Source organism: Beta vulgaris, chromosome 4 (genome assembly GCF_026745355.1).
Source record: "Beta vulgaris subsp. vulgaris cultivar EL10 chromosome 4, EL10.2, whole genome shotgun sequence".
In the NCBI taxonomy this organism is placed as follows: domain Eukaryota; kingdom Viridiplantae; phylum Streptophyta; class Magnoliopsida; order Caryophyllales; family Amaranthaceae; genus Beta; species Beta vulgaris.
This window is the reverse complement of record NC_079205.1, coordinates 12354499-12378303: the sequence shown is the minus strand read 5'-3', so window position 1 is coordinate 12378303 and position 23805 is coordinate 12354499. Positions and strand designations below refer to the sequence as shown.

The following is a 23805-nucleotide window of genomic DNA, read 5'->3' as shown; positions in this document are numbered from 1 at the left end:
GTATGTCTCAAATTCTTAACTCTTCTTTTGTCCTTCAAATTTCATATTTCAATTTAGCGTTTGCAAATTGTGAAATTAGTTGTATTTAGAATTTTAGTTTTAGTTGTTAAACTAATTGTATATAAAAGATGACTGATTTTTTTTTTAATTTAAGTTAGCTAAGTTTGAAGCTGATTTTACCAGTTCCTGATTACATGTTTACTATTGTAGTTTAATTGAGAATATAAGTTTAGTGTCTAAGAAGTCTATTTGATGATTTGAATACAATTGCATAGCTAAATAGAGCATGCTATGAAATATAAATTGAACTTCTATTAGTTGACAATTGACACTTGATTGTAGTTATAATGCTGAATTATTTTAGTTGCTGACTTGCTGTGAATTAATTTATGCCTAGTAAGTAGTTTAATTGATATCTTCTTTTCTGATTTTTTGATTTTTCTATTGAACAGTCCATCTTCAACCTCCCATTAGTGTTATAGCAATTGTAAAGCTGTGCGAAAATTGAACAATTTGACGAGCAAATTCTAGAAATTTCAGTAATTTCTGCCTTATCAATGCAAGCTTGGTATTTTGGGTATGGAAAATGTGTAGTATGTTAGATAATGTATTGCAATCTAATGAATGACATGAAAATTTCCGCCTTATCTTATTGTGGTGTTATTGAAGCTTCACATTTCGCAATATCATTTTGCAACATCTAATGAATTAAGCACAACATAAGACACACACAGTAGCTAATCAAAACAGAATTTACATTGATACCAAAAGTTACAATATTTGCACAATTCATCCTACTTGCCAAGTAAGGAATAATTCATCTTACTTGCCTACAAAGGCAAATTTAAGTACAAAAAAGCAAAAAAAAAAGGAATTGGGACAAAATCCTTTTACATGAGCAAACTAATTTAAGATGCAGCTTGATTGGGATGCTTGACTTTGCTGAGGTGGTTGAGAGTTAGGAACACTTGATTCTCCTGCCTTCCTCTTCATATTCTTTCTCTTTTATTGATTTTGTGTCACTGGGTCAGTGGACTTTGGCCTTCCTCCTTTGGGCTTGACATGTTTAGCTTGTGTTGGATTCTTGCACTTGGTCTTGTTATGGCCTACAAAACCACAATTTGAGCACTTGTTTTTCTTCACTTCCCTTGCCACCTTCCCCTATCCAGGCTCTTTTCTCCTTTTCTTAAGACTGGGCCTACCAGGCATGATTTTGATGGGTGGAGGACTGAGCTCAAGTTCTTGTGTTTTGTCCCATTGTTTCTGCCCAGGCATAGGATGGAAAGCATGTGCATATGTTGCCCTATATGCATCCACATGATAAGCCTCATGTATGTATTCTTCATAATTCAGTCTTTTCTTCTCTATGCATGCCAAAGCATGACAACATGGAATGCCTAACAAAATACACCTATAACACCCACATTTCCAGTTCCATAAATCAACCACAAAACTATCTCCCTCATAGTCCACCTCAAACTCCCACACATCATCCTGAGTCACATCACAATTCTAAACATACTCTTTGTGTTTCTTAACCATCTTCACCACTAAGGGCATTATTACACCCTGAAACTTTTTATGCCCCTCCCTTTTTTGACAACATCTTTTCATAACCCATCTCCTTATCCACTCCATCATTGTCAACACAGGTTTTGCCCTAGATTCTCTAATCACACTGTTGAAACTCTCACATCAGTTGTTAAGGAGCATACCTGATTTGCTTTTCATAGAAAAAAAGCATGCTTGGACCAACTAGATGCAGGGATTGCATTCAAGTATTTCCAAGCATCCTCATTCAACTTCTTGATAAATTCCATAGACTCATTGAACTTACTCTGCAACCAGCAAAAGGAATGCACAAGTTATAACACAAACACAACAACAAAGCAAATTATAACCAAAACAGAACCTAGTGTAAACATTTTACCTTTCTTGATGCACTAGCTGCTTTCCAAAATTCTTGCCTGTATATCTCACCAACAAATTGCCTCTTGAAGTTGGCCCAAATATGTCTGGAACAAAACCTAGTCTCAGCATTTGGGACAACAGCCTTGAAGGCATCAAGCTGACCCTACAACACACAACAAACCATATTAAAAAGCATAAAACAAGGGTATACAGGAGGGTATAAAACCATAACTAAGGATAGGTTTTGCCTTATGCCTGTCACTCATGTAGGTGACAGGTTCTTCCCTTTCAAGCATAAAGGTTATTGCATCTGCTACACTGGTAAGATCATTGACCACCAACTCTAAGAACCATGTCCAAGACTCTGTGTTCTCAACCTCCACAATGGCCCAGGCAACAACAAAAATGTTATTGTTTCCATCCTTACCAACTGTAGTGAGTAATATGCCAGGATATGGGCCCCTCAGATGGCAACCATCAAACCCCAAAATAGGCCTACAGCCTGCCATGAAGCCTTCCTTGCATGGTTGAAGGCAAATATACATTCTTTGAAACAGGGGTGGGGCCTATAAATGGATGCAACCTTCACAAATGCACTGGTGCCCACATTATATTGCCTAATTGTTGCTACATAATCCCATACTCTTTTATATTGCTCTTTTGCATCCCTATAAATCATGTAAAATGCCCTTTCCCTTGCATAATAACACTTATGATACTTCACTTCAACTCCAAGATCCCTCCTGCATTTCAACATAAATGCAAATAACTTCCATGTAGGGTTGTCCCTCCAGTCATCCAAATACCTCTCAGCAAGGTGCTCAGAGGTCACCTTCGTGTTATGAGTTTGAAAACCACAAGAATGTTTCAGGTCCATCGTTCTAATTTGGACATAATTCTTAGACACTAGCTGCTTACAGTGAACTCTAGACCCACACTTCCTAGTTGACTTACATGAACATTCAACAAATCTACCATTTTTCCATCACACTCACACCTCTTCCTATAATATGTTGTCAATCTCCTCACTCCATTATGTGTAGAGTAAAAGTCATAGCCCTCTAGTACATCATGCCATGGTAAAGCTTTTCTAAATATCCTATGGGAGGGGAATTTCATGCCAAGAAAGAGTTGAATTTTACCTTTGAAGTCAACCTCAGGATTGAACAACTTGTGACCATCATCCTCCTCATCATCAGAATTCTTAGGGCTGTGCAGCTCTTCCTTTGAGTCATCTAAAATCTCATCATCATCTATAATCAAATCATCTTCTAAAGCCTCTGAATTACCCTCTAATACTTCCAAAGATCTCCTTGTGTTAATTGATCCTAAACCACCCAAGCTTCTAGTAATTCTATCAATGATATCTGCATCAACATGCTCGGCAAAGAGGTCATCATCATCCCTGTCCCCAAAGTCAGCATCACTCAACTCAACATCACTGTCATCTTCATCACTATCCTCATCAGATGAAGCTATGTCAGAGAGTATTGGTTCCACTCTATGCCTAAGAGGTCTGGTTGAAGTTTCTGTTGAGGTTTGAGATCTGGTTTGTGTAGTGTTTTTGTTGACAGAGGTTTTTGGAGCAGTTTGGGGTGTTTTTTGTGAGGTTGAGTGTGTTTGAGTTGTTGAAGTTGCAATGTTTGGGGTTTGAGATCTAGTTTGTGTACTGTTCTTGTTGATAGAGGCTTTTGGAGCACTTTTTTGTGTTTTTTGTGATTTTTTTTTCTTTTCTGAAGCATCTTTCTTATTTAGGTCCAACCCTAGGTTTGTTAGTGGTCTCCTACTAATGGTAGCTGACTCAGCATTATTGTTCCCTAAGTTGGAATCTACCCCCACACCTCTCTCCTCATGGACCACATATAAGTGGTAAAAGCCATCACTTTCTGGAGATTCAAGAAATTCAGCAAGCTCCTTGTCACTCTTCATATCTTTCCTTCCAGCAAAAAGACTATACCCATGGCTCCTAAACCAAATCCTACCTGCATCTGGAAGCTGTAGGGCTTCAATTCTGCTGCCCAAATTGGAGGAGAGAGAAGAGAGAGAGAGTGAAAGAAGAGAGAGAAAGAGTGAAGAACTTGAGTCTTGAGTCCAAAAAACGTAAAAAATGAAACACGTGCCAAGCACGTGATTTTAAGTTGTCGAAAATCACAAGTCAACGCCTGAAAACTTTATTTGGCAGCAGTCAACAATCGAAAGTCCCTTTAGTGGCAGTTGTGTGCAAAAAAAATTTCATAAGGCAGTTTTTCACTAAAAAGTCCCAGGTAAAAGCAATTATGGACAAAAAATCCTTTATTATATACCATTTTTATTGCTTTTTACTCCTTCCGTCCCAAAATATAGTTCCCATTTCTCTTTTTTCATGGTAATTTATGCAAGTAAAATCTAAGAGGGATAGTAAAGATTTTTTTGTTTACTTAAATAAATGTTGTATGGAAAACGATGATTTTAGGAGAGAGAATGGAGAATAATTGGTCAAAGAGCATTAATTGTAACATTTTGGTTGAATAAACAAAGGAAAAAAAACAAAATTCAAGAAACAAGTAAATGACGGGACACGGTTTTTTTTAGACAAATTAAGGAAAAACGTGGAACTAAATATGAAAATGGGAACTATATTCTGGGACACTAGAAACAGAAATGGGAACTATACTTTGGGATGGAGGGAGTAATAGTTAACACTTTCACTTTTGATACTATTCATAAATTTTTCTTTGACTATCATTTGTGATTTATGGTTAGGAGAAAATATAATTATGTGGGGTCTTGTTTGATTCTTTTCGATATGTACTTTAAAAATATCGACTTTTTAGAAATACAAACTTAGAGATATAAAAGCTAAAAGTAGTACATCGACATGCGTGAAAAGTGTAAGTGTAACCATTATTTAGGAACGAAGGTAGTACAATAATCGAGAAGTCTTGCAGAAAATTGTCACAAGTTGTCTTAGTCTAAGATATGACTGAGATAGGTATCAGTTCAAACCTGACATTTATCATTTTAATCTAAACATCTACTCTGCTTAACCCAAGATATATTAATTAACTTAGGGCCTGTTGTATTCGGCATAAAACAACTGAACTGAACTGAACTGATTAGAGCTGAACTGAACTGCACTTATTGTAGCTGAACTGAATTGAATTGAATTGAATTGAATTATATTAAATGTAATAAATATATAAATAATATTTAAACAATAATAAAATGAATATTAAATAATAATTATAACGATATAATAATAAATAAGAATAATAATAATATAATAATAAAATAAAAAATAATATAATATTTTTGGATATTTTTAATATATAGTTATAAATATATAATATTAATAATCATAAACAAATAATAATAATAATTAATGATAATAATGATACTTAATAATAATTATTTTATATTATTTGTATTAATATATTAATACTTGCTGATGATATATAATAACAATAATATCTAAGAATTAAATTAATATTACTATTTTAATAATTAAATTTAAAAATAATGATTGGATTGGACCGCGAAAATTACATCATAAACCGTCTTGACGCGATTTGATTGGTTTATGGGCTGAAAAACGTGGGTTTATTTGTGCTTTGACCTAAACCATGTTCCTCCTAATAATAATAGTAATAATAATGAGTAAAGCTATAATAAACAAAATAATATATAGAAACAACAACAACGACAATAATAATAATAATAATAATAATAATAATAATAATAATAATAATAATAATAATAATAATAATAATTCTTAATAGTAATGATATAAAAATAAATAATAATAATAATAATAATAATATAATAAAATAATAATAATAATAATAAGAGTAATTAGTAAAATAAATTATACCAACGTAATAATAATATTTAACAAAATGGTTATAAAAGAATGGAGTTGAAGTGAACTGAACTGAACTGAACTCAACTGGACTGATTGGAGCTGAACTGAATTGAACTGAATGAACTGAAAATAAACTGGGGAGAATAGACCCTTAATCCGGTCGTGTGGGCCGGCCTCGCAAAAAGCCCGGTCCAGCCCGGCTCGAACCGTAAAATTGGTGGGTGGGTCGTGGGCCAGATTTCTTGAGCCCAGCCCACTAAAGCCCGCTACTAAAACCGCCCAGCCCTGACCACGAAACCGGTCCAGCCCAACCTATGAGCAGGACCAGCCCAGTCCAAGTTATTATTGAACCAAATTGTGTATATTTTAATCAAATTGCATATATTATAATTCAATAAAAAATTTAAATAATGAAATTAATCATTATTTTTAATAATCGTATATATTTTTATTCAATTTAAAGATTTTATATAACAATAATGAATAATTTCAATGATTAAATAATTTTGAAAAAAAAACCTCATGCCGGTCAACCAGCCCGATCCAGCCCACTAGACCCACGAACCGCCAGAACCGCTTTTCGAACCGTGAAAACCGATAACAAACCGGTGTGAGCCAAGATTTTTCAGCCTGTGGACCAGCCCACCCAACCCATGAATTTCACGGTCTGGTCCTGGACCGTGAAATCTCAACCCAGCCCGATACGGCCCACGGTCCGGCCCGCCCAGCCCGCACCACCAGTGGCCATCACTATCACGAAAGATGCTTTGATATATGATATATAGAGTAAGATCAATTATAGTATGAGTTAGGACCCAAGGAAATAAAATGTGAAGCTTAGTACAACTTGGAGATGGTTATAATTTCTTTCTATGTAACAACTAACTAAGCTAATAAGTACAATATTATGCTATGAGGTACTATTCCGAATTGTACAAATTAATACCTCATTTGTTCCCTAATGAATTTCTATTTCTCTTTTATACATTTATTAATGCACATTTTATATCAATATTATAATATCTTTAATTACTTATTAGTAAAAATTATAAAAGTTTGATTTCGTAATCTACACCCTGAGATGAATCAAACAAGATCTCACATGAATAATTATTTTCCTTACCTGTTAATTTTTTTTAAAGCTTTTCTTTACTTATAAGTCGTGCCAAGATTAGAAATGTAAAATTTATTATGAGACCAAACGAGTACTTTCTAAAAACTTTTGAATCAACTCTTTTTTCCTCTACTCTTTTTTTGGGTGTGCGTTCGTCTAACTTTCATAATCAAGCAAAAACGCACAAAAAAAGCATTACCAAATCTAAGAAAATAACATAATTATATAAGCTACAACAACTGAAATTATAATTCCTTCGTTTTAAAATTGTATTGTTTCTTTTTGACACTATTCATCAACCAACTTCATTAAGCTATTTTGTATTATTATATAAAAAAAACATAATCAAGCGGGATCTTGTTAGATTCATATCAATGCAAGGATTCCAAGTATCAATTTTTTAATTTTTTTTACTTATACACAATTAAAATAAATATTTAAAGAAGTGTTTTGACAAACATAAAAAATAAAAATGGTGCAATCTATAAATATAGAGGAAGTAGTTCAAGTAAAATCTAACCTATAAAATGTGAAATCAAAATGACAAAGGGATCAGATCCGAATGGTGAAATGAGGAGGTTGGTAATAAGTATAACTAATACTTTTACAATAAAAACAATAAGGCTCATGTTTCACTTTCTCTAATTCCAAATTCAAGTTACAAATATACTTCATCCGTTTCAAAATAGTTGCACCATTTGGCATTTGTTCAGTATTCATGAACCAACTTTAACAAGCCTTCTCTCATCATTATATAAGAAAAAATATAGTCAAGTGAGATCTTGTTAAATTCATCTCAATACGAGGATTTTAAATATCAACTTTTTATAATTTTACCTATACGCAATTAGAGATATTAACACTCGAAAAAACGTCTTGGCAAACGTGAAAAAGCAAATGGTGCAACTATTTTAAAACGGAGGAAGTATGTTGCAATTAAGGGTGAGTTTATCCATCAGACTCAAACCCAACCTTCAGACTGTGCCACATCAGCTTTCCACTAATTTTTACCTATTTTTTATTCTTCAGACTCACTCCAGACTCATTCCAGTTTTACACTTTATCCTTTAGACTCTCACTAGACTCTCTACCAAAAATTTAACATATTATTCTATATTTAATCTATTATATTTTGCTATCTATACTGTTCATTACTTAATATGACGATAATATATAGTTCGAATATTTATCGACTATTATATTATTAAAATTACAATTTGGAGAGAAAGAGAAAATTGATATAAGAAAATTCAGAAGAATGAAAATAAATTATACATACAAATGGCTATTAATAGCAGTTTCACATAATAGTAGATAGTAGATACAATAATAGTAGAGTAGTAGTGTCATATTAACTTTATCCTTTGCCTTATTTTCTCACTCGTTCCCTCCCCAAATTGCATGTGTCTTGTGCCTTTTATTACAATTTTACCCCTTAATTTGCAGATAGCTGAATTTGGACTTTTTTCTTGCTCGTTGGAGGATGAAAGAACGAGGGAGGTGGATTTGATTTCTTTTCTTTTGCTTCCGGATTGAATTATCACATATGATTTTTTTTGACAACGTTGTAAACGTACCATAAAACATAAAGCAGCTAAAACCAACTAAAGCATAAAAGTACTAAAAACGAGCCAAGGTAACCTGCAACCTTAGTGGATTGAGAAGGGGAAGCTCATATTCCTAGAGGCCCTGGCCAGGTCATGAGCTACCCCTACCTCTTCTCTGGCGACTCTAATAATCCGACAACCATAGAGAGAAGTAGCCAAATGCCTGATATCCGCAAGCGTGTGAGAAAGGCAATTATCACTGGAGCGGGTGGTCGTCAAGAGATTGATAAGCATTTCCGAATCCGTATAGACCAGGACATTTTCAAAAGCATTAGTATGAGCCCACAGAAGACCAAGACGACAGGCATGTGCTTCGATTTGTAAGGCTGAGCGGCCCTCATAACCTGAGTCCCGGAAACTTGATATTCCGAAAGAGGGACATCGGCCACCCAGGCAGCTACGCCATTGTGAGAATCCGTGTCCCAAGAGCCATCACTACAAATTAGAAGCGTATGGTGAGCCTGATTAAAAAGACCAAACGTTACCATCTTAAACCCCGGAGGTTGACCACCCAGAAGATCGGTAGGCGTGCTTATAGCAGTAGAAAACACGAGTTGCTGATTTTGTCCTTCCTGAAAGAAGGCACGGAAGGCCTCCAAGGTAGCACGTGAGGCATTAAAAATATGAGCATTCCTAGTCTTCCAAATAGCCCACAAAATCCCGATGAACACTGGCAAGGTATGACCCTGCAAACCTTGCGTACCCGCGAAATGCAGGACATGGTGTACGAGCCAGCTTTTGAAGTCCATAGCCGCATCTGGGTGCGTAAGGGGAACAAGAGGACAAAGATTGAGGTCCCAAGCTTCTACCGCCAGCGGACAAAACCGAAATAGGTGTTGAGGATCCTCACGATCCTCCAAGCAAATAGGGCAGTTTGCCGAGGCAGTAAGGCCGCGATTTTCAAGATTATCCGTGGTAGCGAGGCTATTCTGCCATAATTTCCAAAGAAAAAGTTTCCATTTAGGCATGATGTTCAGACGCCAGATAGTTCGAAAAAACCGCTCCTTATCGTCTGTCATGCTATACATTTCATTTTGCTGAAGGTGTAACGCTATTACATAACCTGTTTTGGTGGAATACTCCCCGGAGCCATAATCCCATTGCTTTGTGGAAGAGTTAATAAGGTCCGCCACTGAAAGGGAAGCGGCCTCACGGAGAGAAACATGGTCTCGTGGAACCGGAGTGTTGCCATGAACCCATTTGTCTGACGCAGCCCGAATGTGCCGCCCGTCTCCCACTTTCTAGACACTATGAGATAGAAGTGTTTGGCTAGCTTTGAGCAGCCCAAGAAGCACACCCCTGTCATCTAGTGGAATGCTGAGTAGAGAATTTATACCGAGAATACATTTGCGAAAGAAGAAGTGGGGAGTGTTCTGGATACGCCAAACTTGCTTCATCAAAAGGGCCTGATTTAATGCCCCGATACTCCGGATGCCAAGACCCCCGAGACCCTTAGGATGATGAGGGGTAGCTTTTTTCCGCCAGTGTATACCCGTAGCATGACCATTAGCCCAAAAAAACCTAGCTAACATGCTATCAATTTTATTTGCAATGGTAGAAGGAATTTTGAAGACCGAGAGGTGATGCACCAGTGAGGCAACCAGAAATGAGTTAATGATAATCAATTTGGCTGCTTGACTCAGATTACGCCCACGCCATTGTGCAGTCTTCGACGAGATCAGGTCCAAAAGAGGAGTAAAATGCTGGATCTTAGAATGTGAAATATAGAAAAAAGAATATATAATAGATAAAAGTTAAAATAATAGAAAATGACATTATAAGAAAAATGACACACACACACACACACATACACACACACACACACACACACACACACACACACACACACACACACACACACACACACAGATATATATATATGTATTTATCATCCTATGAGTTGCATATAGGGGTGGCAACGAGTCGAAAATAAGGCGAGTAGACCTCAATCGGCCCCATAATTCGTGACCGAAATTCCCGTTGACACCATCCATCATCCGTGAAGAATTCCGCCCATATTCGCCCCATTCATTAACCGCATATGGGGTGGGTGAGAAACTGGGTCCTAGAAAAGTATTTTGTAAACTTAATAGTTAAAAAATGTTAGTAAATGAAAATTTTGCCATTCACTAAAGCAAAGCCACTAAATATCAATTAATAATTCATAATACATGCCGAAAATGAGTTCTAATTAGAATATATATAATAGTATATTATATATATATACGCATATTATTATATGGATGGATGGGCCGGGGTGGGTGGCAGGTAGTGGGACAAAAAAATTTCTCCCATTTTCGACCCGTTATCCACTAATCACTATACCCACCACTGGTTTTCATCCATTCATCTGGCGAGTGGGTGAATAATAATCCATTCATCCATGGATAAATGCAGTCTAGTTTATAACATCAGTTGCCGCGTGATTTCTGTCGTCCATTCAATTAAATTAATAATTTCCCTGTTGAAAAATAATTTCATCGTTTCATGTTTTCACATTTGCCGATGCATGATTCAAGTTAAAAAAATTTAAAAAGTTAATACTAATAATATATACATTTATATGACTATGTTTTTCCTAAAGTATAAATCATCAAAGACAATTAAAGTGTAAATGTATGTGAATAATAAACGCTATGTAAATGGTGCAAATATTTCTAAATGGAGCAAATACCATTTTAGAAAATGTATTTAATGCTTATAGAAGGGTTCCATTTGTGATTGTAGAAACCGTAATATGCACTTACAAATTAATAAAGAGTTAATTTTCTTTTATGCGATTTTCCTTCCCTCTTTTTTTTTTTCTTTCGGTGCAAGATACTATTGTGCAACGTAGCCATGGCAAGAAAAGTTGGAGGTCAAGGGAAGATTGCTAAAAAGCCTAGAGGTCTTTCGGATTCTCAAGCGCTTAAGGTCCGTTCAATGGACGAGCTAATTGGCATAGAAGCGATTCAATTTGGCGCTGGACTTGGCGAAGTTCTTACTCAAAAAACTTCGATTTAGAGTTTGAACCAACAATCAGAGATTTGCACTATCTTCAATGAATGGTTGGATTCGATTCATCGACATTCCAGAGCATCAATTTCGAATCAGAATGTAGAGGTAACTCCTAGACCAAATGCTATTTTAAAAGAATTGGAAAAGGTTGCTGATGATAATATGCTAATCATATTTCGGAAATTCGCATTGATTTTGATGATATTAAAGAGGAAATTGAGTTTTGGAATTCTGCTGTGGTATGTTATGTTGTTGGTGCGAACCCTCCAATTCATGTGATGAAGGGTTTTATCCATAGATTATGAAAGAATTTCAAGGTTAATTGATAAGGTAGCTTTTATTAATAAGGGAGTCTTCATTGTGAGGTTTTCTTCTATGGAAAATAGAGATAAAATTCTAAATGGTAATTACTTCTTTGATTGTAAACCATTAATCATCAATCCCTTGGAAGCTGATATGGATTTTGATAGAGATGATATTGAGGTGGTGCCAGCTTGCGTTCAATTGAAACTAAATATTCAATATAGGGGTGAGAAAGCCTTGTACAAGATTATAGAGCCAATTGGTAAACCTATTCAGAGAGATGAAGCTACAAAAAAGCGGGACAAAGTTCAGTTTGCTAGAGTGCTTGTTGAGGTTCAGATGGATAAAGCTACCTAATCAGATTAAATTTTTTGAATGAACATGGTGATAAAACTACAATTGATATAATTTATGAATGGAAGCAATGGTTTGTTATTCTTGTAAGATAATGGGGAATGTAGAGGTAGATTGCCGGGTGAAAAAGAAACAAGTCTGGAAGGTTAAGCCGAGAAGGTTATGAATGCACAACTTGTTGCTACTAGTGATGATGCAAAGAATGTAGTTGATCTTGATGGATTTTAGAAGGCCTTAAAGCCAATAAGAGTCAAGGTTTCTCAGGTGGAGCCAACTAAGACTACTAATAATTTTTCAGTTGTTGGAGACTGGTGAGAGTTCATGGCATGAATTGGTTGATATTAGTGGTCAGGAAGATGAGATAGACCGGGGGAACCCTCCCTACCATAATGGATAGAATATTGAGTTAGAATGTCCTAGGGATCAACAACCTCAATACGCAGAAGGATGTGCTTAAGTTCATTCAAAGGCATAATGTTGGGCTAGTGGGTCTCTTGGAGACTAAGGTAAAGGTTGGCCATCTTGGTAGCCTTATCAAAATGTTTTCCAGTCCTGGTGTTCCACTTATAATATAGGGTATCATACAAGAGGGAGAATATTATTAGATTAGAAACCTGGGTCTTCAATGTGAACATTATTCAAGGAACTGATCAGTTGATTCATAGTATTGTTCAACTTATCAATGGTAGTATTGGGTTCTTTTGCACCTTCATTTATGCTTACAATGTAAGTGCAAACAAGGAAAAGCTTTGGCATGATTTGAGATGCTTGAAATCCGGTGCCCCTTGGTTAGTTCTTGGAGATCTAAATTAGGATGAGAGAATAGGAGCTCCAGTTAGGAGTGTTGATATGGAATCACTTAATAGATGTATGTTAGAGTGTGGTTTGGATATTGTGAGAAGTACATGATGTTTCTTCACTTAAAATAATAAGCAACAAGGGAGTGCAAGAGTTTATTCAAAATTAGATAGAATCATGGCAAATGAAGCTTGGTTGGATTGTTATGATAATGCCAAGGGTAGTTTCCTACATGAAGGAGACTTTGATCATGCTCCAGATCTATTGTCTGTTTTTCCAAGGCAAAATGTAGGGAAAATTCCTTTCAAATACTTCATCATGTGAAGGTTATCTCCTGAATTTGCAGAGAGTTAGGAATTGTTGGCAAATGCAGATTGTTGTATTGTAGAGAGATTTTAAGCAAGATTAGAGAGTATGCTCTTGTTGTTGTGTATTTCATTTTCTCCCGCGAAGTGCGGTATATATAGTGTTGGGTGAATAATTCACCCGGTGATACATCATTTCACTGCATAACTGAAGTGAAGTGTCTAATCATGGATGGTGCCGTTTTATCCGTTCACTGTTTACATAAAATATTACAACAGTCCCCCTTGAACGGATCTTAAAAATTATGGGGTGGCAACTGCCTCATTAAAAACTTTACATTTGAAAAATCCTAACAAATATAAAGGAAAAAGAGTACAGTTGGGCTTTAATATGCCTATATGCTTTTCTGCCTCGTATTTTAAACAATGTATCTCTTTGTAGTATATATTTTATCATAGAAAGTAATAGTGTACCTTGTACCACAAATCCGGCACGAGGAGTTAGTAGTACACTCCAACGCCATAATACTCACGTTAATAGCCATGTCGGTGAACGCCGACAAACCACCGTCCCTAACCTCAATGATAACCCTCCTCTGGAACCACCAACTGAAATCCGGCAAACTCCTAATAATAAAAGGAGTAGGGACGATGAGGGTCCTTCCGTCAGCAACAAGCGACGGCAAAGTAATTAACTGGCCGCGGTATCGGCTCGGCCGCCGCCAAGCAAGTCGCGCCACCTTCATGGAGGGCAAAGACCTTGCACTTAAAGCCACCTAAATGGACGGACTCCGCCGCCTGGATAGACGGCTTACACTATAAAGAGGATGAATTTTTGGCCGAAAAATAGCTAAAATGGTGGAGCTACCTGCTTTTTCTTGTTTGTTATTTATGTCTTGTATTTTTTTTAATTGTGAAAAAAAAGGGGGAGAAAGCATTGAAAGAAAATGATGAAAGAAGTAGCTAGATTTTCTTTGCACCGAAATGAAATAACTTATAAGTAGCATCTACCTTCAGAATTTTCTATAAATTGCAAAACTACTAGTTCCAATGCAAATGTGATGACACATCAATATGATGACTTGTGCCATGTTAATGTTTGTCAGCAACTTTTCCCATGCTAACTTGAAACTTTGTCATCTAGCAACCAAGTGGACATTAAAGTTTATGTTTCTATTCTGAAGTTTGATGCAAGCTATATATGATAGTTCCAATGCATTATAAGGGTTGGAGCATCTTGTTAGTATGTTGCCATTGCTTAATATTTCGTATAATATGAATTGAAGCTCTATTGAATATGAGCTAAGTTTTGAAGTACTGAACATACTTTAAAATTATAGCTTAGATAAAGCATCAAACAAAATCTTATCTATGGTTACCGACCATAGAGGAACCTGAATTAATTTTGAGTGATTAGACCATCTAGGACCATAAGTCGCCTTCCACCTTATAAACCACATACTCAGTTCACAAAAAAATTTGGTGCTCACTGCTCAGTTTATATTTATGGATCATGTTTATGTACTAATGTATAAATCAAAACAATGTCAAGTGGAGTCTTGTTAGATTTATTTCCATGTGTATTTTCTGTTAGAAATATGTATCATATGCGCTAACAAATCGAACAATAAAGTATAATATACGCAGTAATTTATGTATGATTGTTCCTAATCTATAAATTATTACATATACTTTATTTCTCTCTTGGTTTTTGTCAAAATTTACGTATAATTCACTAGTATATATTTTACCTGTTAAATGTGAATAGTGTTTTTACACCACTATAAAAGGGATTTTAACCCTTCTCATTATCTCGTCCGCCTCCCTCACTCACTTCTACCCCATAAAATTTTCTCTCACATAAAACTTCACAAATTTCATTTCCACTATTTTCGGCCACCATGTACAATGCCGGAAACCACCGTCCTCAAAACGACACACCAGATCTTCTAGAATCTTTCAGACAATGGAAGGTCATGTTCTACTGGGGAATGATACTTATAACAGTTTTAGTAGGAATTATTGTAATTCTGTTTCTGCAAATTGTAAAACGCAATTATAATGCTTAATCATGTAAATTTTCTATTAATATGCTGTTAACACATGTGGTTTATTTTTAGACATGATAGTCACATTCTGGTTAAACAAAAAAAAATGCAGCCTTTTTATATATATTTATTGTTCACCTTTTATGTTATTATCATGTTTCGAACCCTTAACCTCTTGAACGATTAAGGATTCTCGGAACACTATGGCTTACATCCCAGCGTGATTTCCTTTTGGAAATCTATATATTTATACATTAATTTTCTACTAATACTTTTAAAACATCACATGAACTCAGAAATGGGCAGACTTGCAAACCGAGACTTTTAGATCCTTGAAACCTCAGGCCAAGGATATCTAGAATGGAGGGTGGATGCAAAAGCTTACCTAAAATCACTTAGCCTCGACCACACCATTGTCGAAGGTGGTGCCCCTACGCCTTTGGAGCAAGCGAAAGCATTGGTGTATCACAAACACCATATACATGAAGAACTCAAATCTGAATACATCCTTGTGGAAGATCCCAAAGAGTTATGGGATAACCTAAAGGATAGATTTGAGCATTTGTGAAGAATTATCGCTCCAAGGGCCCAATATGAATGGTCAGTACTCAGGTTTCAGGACTTTGCATCAGTATGCGAGTACAATTCTGCAGTACTTCGTATCACCTCACAGCTAAAGCTGTGCGGAGAACCTGTGTCTGAACGAGCCATGATTGAGAAAACCCTCTCTACTATGCATGCCAATAATGTTATTCAGCAAGAACAATATCGTGAAAGGCGTTGCCAAAAGTTCTGCGAGCTAATTGCCATCCTTTTGGTTGCAGAACAGAACAATCAAATCCTACTCTCAATTCATAATCAAAGGCCAGCAGGTACCAGCGTAGTAGCAGTTGAAACAAATGCCACTAGAGGTGGTAAGCGCTGGAATAAGCGGGGAGGTAACTCAAACTGGAATGGCCAATTCAAAAATAGGGGTAGTGGGGAAAGAAATGACAATGAAAGTGGCAGAGGAAGAGGACGAGGACGCCAAAACTGGCGCCCAAATAGAGGACGCGGAGGAAGAAACTCCCAACAAAGAACACAAGAAAAATAATTTAAGTGCGGCATTCATTTGCCGAATGCCCTTGAATGCCACATTTAAAACATTTTTCTTGTGTTCTTTGTTGGGAGTTTCTTCCTCCGCGTCCTCTATTTGGGCGCCAGTTTTGGCGTCCTCGTCCTCTTCCTCTTCCTCTGCCACTTCCATTGTCATTTCTTTCCCCATTACCCCTATTTTTGAACTGGCCATTCCAGTTTGAGTTACCTCCCCGCTTATTCCAGCGCTTACCACCTCTAGTGGCATTTGTTTCAACTGCTGCTGCACTGGTACCTGCTGGCCTTTGATTATGAATTGAGAGCAGGATTTGATTGTTCTGTTCTGCAAACGCCTTTCACGATATTGTTCTTGCCGAACAACATTATTGGCATGCATAGTAGAGAGGGTTTTCTCAATCATGGCTCGTTCAGACACAGGTTCTCCGCGCAGCTTTAGCTGTGAGTGATGCAAGGTACTGTAGAATTGTACTCGCGTACTGATGCAAAGTCCTGAAACCTGAGTACTGACCATTCATGTTGGGCCCTTGGAGCGATAATTCTTTGCAAATGCTCAAATCTATCCTTTAGGTTACCCATAACTCTTTGGGATCTTCCACAAGGATGTATTCAGATTTGAGTTCTTCATGTATATGGTGTTTGAGATACACCAATGCTTTCGCTTGCTCCAAAGGGGTAGGGGCACCACCTTCGACAATGGTGTGGTCGAGGCTAAGTGACTTTAGGTAAGCTTTTGCATCCACCCTCCATTCTAGATACCTTTGGCCTGAGGTTTCAAGGATCTCAAAGTCTCGGTTTGCAAGTCTGGCCATTCCGAGTTCATGTGATGTTTTAAAAGTATTAGTAGAAAATTAATGCATAAATATATAGAGTTCGGAAAGAAAATCACACTGGATGTAAGCCATAGTTTTCCGAGAATCCTTAACCGTTCAAGAGGTTAAGGGTTCGAAACATGATAATAACATGAAAGGTGAACAATAAATATATATAAAAAGGCTGCATTTTTTTGGTTTAACTAGAATGTGACTATCTTGTCTAAAAATAAACCACATGTTTTAATAGCATATTAATAGAAAATTTACATGATTAAGCATTATAATTGCGTTTTACAATATGCAGAAACAGAATTACAATAATTCCTACTAAAATTGTTATAAGTATCATTCCCCAGTAGAACATGACCTTCAACTGTCTAAAAGATTCTAGAAGATCTGGTGTGTCGTTTTGAGGATGGCGGTTTCCGGCATTGTACATGGTGGCCGAAAATAGTGGAGATGAAATTTGTGAAGTTTTATGAGAGAGAAAATTTTACGGGGTAGAAGTGAGTGAGGGAGGCGGACGAGAAAATGAGAAGGGTTAAAATCCCTTTTATAGTGGTGTAAAAACACTATTCACATAACTAGTATAACAATTGTTCTTAAAGTATTCATAGATGTTACATATGGCAACGAAATTATAGTTTTGGTTGCTAAATAGCAACGAAATTATAGTTTTGGTTGTTAAAATAGCAACGATTATAAATTTTTAGTAGCGAAAATAAATATTAGCAACCATTTTATATTGGTTGTCAATTAGCAACCATTTAAAACTCTAGCAACATTAGCTTGGCAACGAAAAATAGGAATTTGGTTGCCAATTAGCAACGATTTGGTTAGGTTGATATATTGGCTACTAAAAATCCAAATCAGTTGTTATAATAGCAAGGGAAAGTAAATCAGTTGTTATATTGGCAACGAAAAATTATACATTCGTTGTTCATCTATAATAGCAACCAACAACACAAGCTTAGCAACCACTTTTCAACATTTGGTTGCCAATTTAGCAACCAATTTAAAATGGTTGCCAAAATTGGTTGCTAGATTCAGTTTTTTTTGTAGTGGTATATGTAATAATTTACAGAAAAGGAACAATCATACATAAATTACTGCGTATATTATACTTTATTGTTCGATTTGTTAGCGCCTACGATACATATTTCTAACAGAAAATACACATGGAAACAAATCTAACAAGACTCCACTTGACATTGTTTTGATTTATACATTAGTACAAAAACATGGTCCATAAATAATATAAACTGAAGAGTGAGCACCAAAACTTTTTGTGAACTGAGTATGTGGTTTATAAGGTGGAAGGCGACTTATGGTCCTAGATGGTCTCATCACTCAAAATTAATTCAGGTTCCTCTATGGTCGGTAACCATAGATAAGATTTTGTTTGATGCTTTATCTAAGCTATAATTTTAAAGTATGTTCAGTACTTCAAAAATTAGCTCACATTCAATAGAGATTCAATTCATATTATACGAAATATTAAGCAATGACAACATACTGACAAGATGCTCCAACCCTTATAATGCATTGGAACTATCATATATAGCTTGCATCAAACTCCAGAATAGGAAACATAAACTTTAATTCCCACTTGGTTGCTAGATGACAAAGTTTCAAGTTAGCATGGGAAAAGTTGCTGACAAACATTAACATGGCACAAGTCATCAGATTGATGTGTCATCACATTTGCATTGGAAGTAGTAGTTTTGCAATTTATAGAAAATCTGAAGGTAGATGCTACTTATAAGCTGTTTCATTTCGGTGCAAAGAAAATCTAGCTACTTCTTTCATCATTTTCTTTCAATGCTTTCTCCCCCTTTTTTTTTCACAGTTAAAAGAAATACAAGACATAAATAACAAACAAGAAAAAGGTAGCAGGTAGCTCCACCATTTTAGCTACTTTTCAGCCAAAAATTCATCCTCTTTGTAGTGTAAGCCATCCATCCAGGCGGCAGAGTCCGTCCATTTAGGCGGCAAGTGCGACATAATAGCCCGTCCATATAGTCGGCTTTAAATGCAAGGCATTTGCCCTCCATGAAGGTGGCGCGACTTGCTTGGCGGCGGCCGAGCCGATACCGCCAGTTAATTACTTTGCCGTCGCTTGTTGCTGGAAGGACCCTCATCGTCCCTACTCCTTTTACTATTAGGAGTTTGCCGGATTTCAGTTGGTGGTTCCGGAGGAGGGTTATCATTGAGGTTAGGGACGGAGGTTTGTCGGCGTTCACCGACATGGCTATTAATGTGAGTATTATGGCGTTGGGGTGTACTACTAACTCCTCGTGCCGGATTTGTGGTACAAGGTACACTATTACGTTCTATGATAAAATATATACTACAAAGAGATAAATTGTTTAAAATAGTATTGATCCCATTACACTGGTGATCCATTTTTTTTTATTTTTCTTTTTGAAAAAAAAAATAGTAGCAATTGAGAAGAACTACCTTTTGATAGTAGAGCGAATTCATGCTGATAACGTGTTGTATTGTAGAGAGATTTTAAGCAAGATTAGAGAGTATGCTCTTGTTGTTGTGTATTTCATTTTCTCCCGCGAAGTGCTGTATTTATAGTGCCGGGTGAATAATTCACCCGATGATACATCATTTCACTGCATAACTATAGTGAAGTGTCTAATCATGGACGGTGTCGTTTTATCCGTTCACTGTTTACATAAAATATTACAACAATCCCCCTTGAACGGATCTTAAAAATTACGGGGTGGCAACTGCCTCATTAAAAACATTACATTTGAAAAACCGTAATGGGATAAAAACAAATATAAAGGAAAAAGAGTACAGTTGGGCTTTAATATGCCTATATGCTTTTCTGCCTCGTTAAAACCTTGCCAAGAAAAATCCTATGGGATAAAAACTTGGACGAAGGAAAAAGAGTACAGAGCATATAGCGCTCCCCCTCAATTTAACGTATATCTCGAAGACGACGCAGACCAGTTAGGTGTACAAGCTCTTGGAATTGCTTTGCTGGTAATGCCTTTGTTAGTAGGTCGGCTAAATTGTCGCATGATTGAACTTGTGTGACATTCATTGTTCCTTCCTTCTCTAAATCGTGGGTGAAAAAGAATTTAGGATCGATATGCTTTGTTCTGTCACCTTTGATACAGCCTTCTTTAATTTGTGTAATGCAAGCGGTATTATCTTCATGGATTATAGTTGGACCTTCTTGTGTCTCTTGGATACCACTTTCCTTGAGTATGTGATGAGTCAAAGATCTCAACCATACACATTCTCTACCAGCTTCATAAAGTGCGATTAATTCAGCTTGATTTGATGAAGTAGCTGTTAGAGAGTCTGTTTTGTTGACTTCCAAGAGATTGCCGTATTTCCATAACTGAAAATATAAGCTGTTTGCGATTTTGCCTTGACTGGATCGGACAGGTAACCTGCGTCGGCATATCCTACAAGGGTAGGATTTCCGTCTCGTGGATAGAATAATCCCATATCCGTTGTCCCGCGTATATAGCGGAGTAAGTGTTCCACTCTACTCCAGTGTCTGTTTGTAGGCTCGGAGTTGTATCTAGCTAATAAAGTGACCGAGAATGCAATGTCTGGTATAGTATTGATGGCTAAGTACATAAAGGCTCCAATGGCACTTAGGTATGGTACTTCGGGACCGAGTATATCCTCACCTTCTTCCCTATGGCAGAAAGGATCTTCATCAATTTTTAAGCGACGAACGACCATAGGTGAATTCAACGGATGTGATTTGTCCATATAGAACCTTTTTAACACTTTCTCTTCATAATTATATTGGTGAACAAGGATTCCATCCTTTAGGTGTTCAATTTGTAATCCAAGACAAAATTTGGTCTTTCCAAGATCTTTCATCTCGAATTCTTTCATCATGCATTTAGCGGTTTCTTCAATTTCATCGGGTGTCCGATGGTATTTAAGTCATCAACATATACTGCAATTATAACAAACCCATTTTCGGTTTGTTTGATGAAGACACATGGACAAATTTGGTCGTTCTTGTAGCCTCGATTTATGAGGTATTCACTAAGACGGTTGTACCACATCCTTCCAGATTGTTTTAAACCGTACAGTGATTTTTTCAATTTTATGGAATGTAGCTTCCGAGGTTTTGACCTCAAGGATTCAGGTAGTTCAAGTCCTTCTGGGACTCTCATATGGATATCAGTGTCAAGTGACCCATAGAGATATGCTGTCACGACATCCATAAGGCGCATTTGTAGTCCTTTGCATGCAGATAGACTTATAAGGAATCTTAGTGTCATGGCATCTACCACTGGAGAGTATGTTTCCTCATAGTCAATTCCAGGTCTCTAGGAGAAACTTTGGGCTACAAGCCTGGCCTTGTATCGTACGATTTCATTTTTCTTGTTTCGCTTTCGCACAAAGACCCATTTATATCCAACGGGATTTACTCCCTTTGGGGTCTGGGTTATAGGACCAAACACTTCTCATTTTTTGAGAGATTTCAATTCTACCTGAATGGCCTCGTTCCATTTAGGCCAATCACTCCTTCGTCGATATTCATCCACCGACCTTGGTTCGGTGTCCTCGATATCAGTGGTGATTTATGAGGCTATTGAATATGCAAATATTTCATCAATCGGGGTTTTTACCCTATTCCATTGCTTTCTAGAATGGACAAAATTTATTGAAATTTCGTAATTGTCGACGCTAGCATTTTAAACAATGTATCTCTTTTAAACAGTTAGCCGCTAGTCTTGCGCCCACATCGAAGGCAGTTTCAACATCACCCTTTGTTCCTTTCTTCGCTTTATCTGCAACATAATGTGACACTTGTTCGGTCATACTCTCATCTTCTTTGTTGTTCTTGTGGTAAGATTTATCGTCGTCCTCATTCATTATAGGCTTTGTTACATTAGGCTCGGGTCTTGCAAATGGTATGTCTACTTTGTTGCTATGAATGTTCTGGTGTCATATGTACATATATAAACTCGCATTAGCTTTTGATCAAAAGCAATGAAAGTACAAAAGATACACATATACTACGTTCTAGTAAAATTTAGATCCGGCAAACTAGTTAAAGGATCATTTAATTTGGAAAACTGAAATTGGGGAGGTATGATCACCCATTATGCTCCTTCACTCCTTCCACTCAATGCAGTTAAGTCAAGACATGTCATTTGCTTTTTCATGATTTCCATATATAATCTCCATTATATGGCTTTAATAACTAGATCATTAATTTCGTTAATTACAGATAATGAGTGAATGTTTTCTTTGTCAAAAACCACCTTATAAAACATGAAATTTCTGAGAAATCACCTTGTATAATTTTTTTGAGGAAACAAAATATGTTTTGCGAGAAGTGAACAAACCTTATGCGAATTCCGATTATTGAACCAAAATTCCGGCATTCACCATGTGCAACACACTAGACCTTTTAAACCCAACAAAATCCATGACATGGTTAATGCCGGAACCTTAATCCATCACATGGTAAATGCCGGAACCGTAATCCATCACATGGTGAACGATGGAACCTCAGATTAATAATCGAAATCTGAAATAAGGTTTGTTCTTGAAAAAAAATTGTTTTAGAGTTTGTTTTTACAAAAAAATTATATGAGATGGTTTCTGGCAAATTTCATGTTTTATAAGGTGATTTTTGAAAATAAAATCCTAAAATTTGATATAATAATCCTTGATTACTCGCTAGATAATTAATATGGTTAATTACCTAAATAAGGGAGATATTATAAAAAATTGATATCATAATCGACACAACACCAACAAAGTACCACAAAATATTTCATTTATCTATATATATCTATATTATACACGGGAATATACAAGGAAAGGGGAGTTATGGTGTCTCCAAATGAAGAGACTGTTTTATCCTTTCCCATACATACTCACAAAAATATTTTTACAAAAAATTAACTTAAAATCAAAGGGTCCACTTTTTTCACAATCTATGAAGTAGTGTACATAATTCAAAAATTAACTAAAAAATTATAAATAAATTCAATAAAATTTCTATTTTATTTATAGAATTTAACTTTGAAAAGTAAAAAAATAAAAATAGTGAGAGACTTAAGTGAAGACTAAACCAATCAAATTGTAACTAAAAACAATTATACTTCGTATTTAAATTTTGACTCTTACTTATGTCGAAGAAAATAAATATCTCTCTTGAAAAAAATCCAAACACACATGCGTGCAGAAAATACTAGTATGTATGTATGTATATATATATATATATATATATATATATATATATATATATATATATATATATATATATATATATATATATTATGGCTGGGATCCGGTGAGAGTATATCCCTATGCGAGAACACTTTTTTATGTGAGAATGAATCTCATCCGTAGGTTACCAAGAGAATCAAGAAAACGATATTGAGCAAATATCATAGTGACCATGTATTATATCATAATAACCCATCTATCACATGTTTAAAGAAATTAGTCAAGAAAAATAAAATTTTCTATTTTCATGTCATGGTGATCCTCTGCTATATTATAGTGACCCTCTGCTGTATCATAGTAACCAACACAACCCTCTGCTATACATATCACAATAACCCTCTGCTGTATCATAGTAACCAACACAACCCTCTGTTATATATCAT

At 36.1% G+C, this 23805-nt stretch overlaps 2 protein-coding genes across 3 annotated transcripts; both read right to left on the bottom strand.

Moving 5' to 3' along the window:
• Positions 1 to 738: 738 nt before the first annotated feature.
• On the bottom strand, positions 739 to 5119 carry LOC125496338 (uncharacterized). Of its 2 annotated transcripts, XM_048641827.2 has the most exons (3): positions 3054 to 5116; positions 1931 to 2074; positions 739 to 1838 (listed from the first exon to the last, which is right to left on the bottom strand). In XM_048641827.2, the coding sequence occupies exons 1-2, from the start codon at positions 3838 to 3840 to the stop codon at positions 2064 to 2066; spliced, it is 798 nt and encodes a 265-aa protein (XP_048497784.1). In that variant the 5' UTR covers positions 3841 to 5116; the 3' UTR covers positions 739 to 1838; positions 1931 to 2063. The 2 variants fall into 2 exon arrangements, with proteins under 2 accessions (XP_048497784.1, XP_048497783.1); XM_048641826.2 differs by having other exon boundaries at positions 1931 to 5119.
• A 3569-nt stretch (positions 5120 to 8688) lies between these two features.
• Positions 8689 to 9492, bottom strand: LOC104891549 (uncharacterized). Its single transcript, XM_010677254.1, has one exon. The coding sequence runs from the start codon at positions 9490 to 9492 to the stop codon at positions 8689 to 8691; it is 804 nt and encodes a 267-aa protein (XP_010675556.1).
• Between the last annotated feature and the right edge of the window lie 14313 nt (positions 9493 to 23805).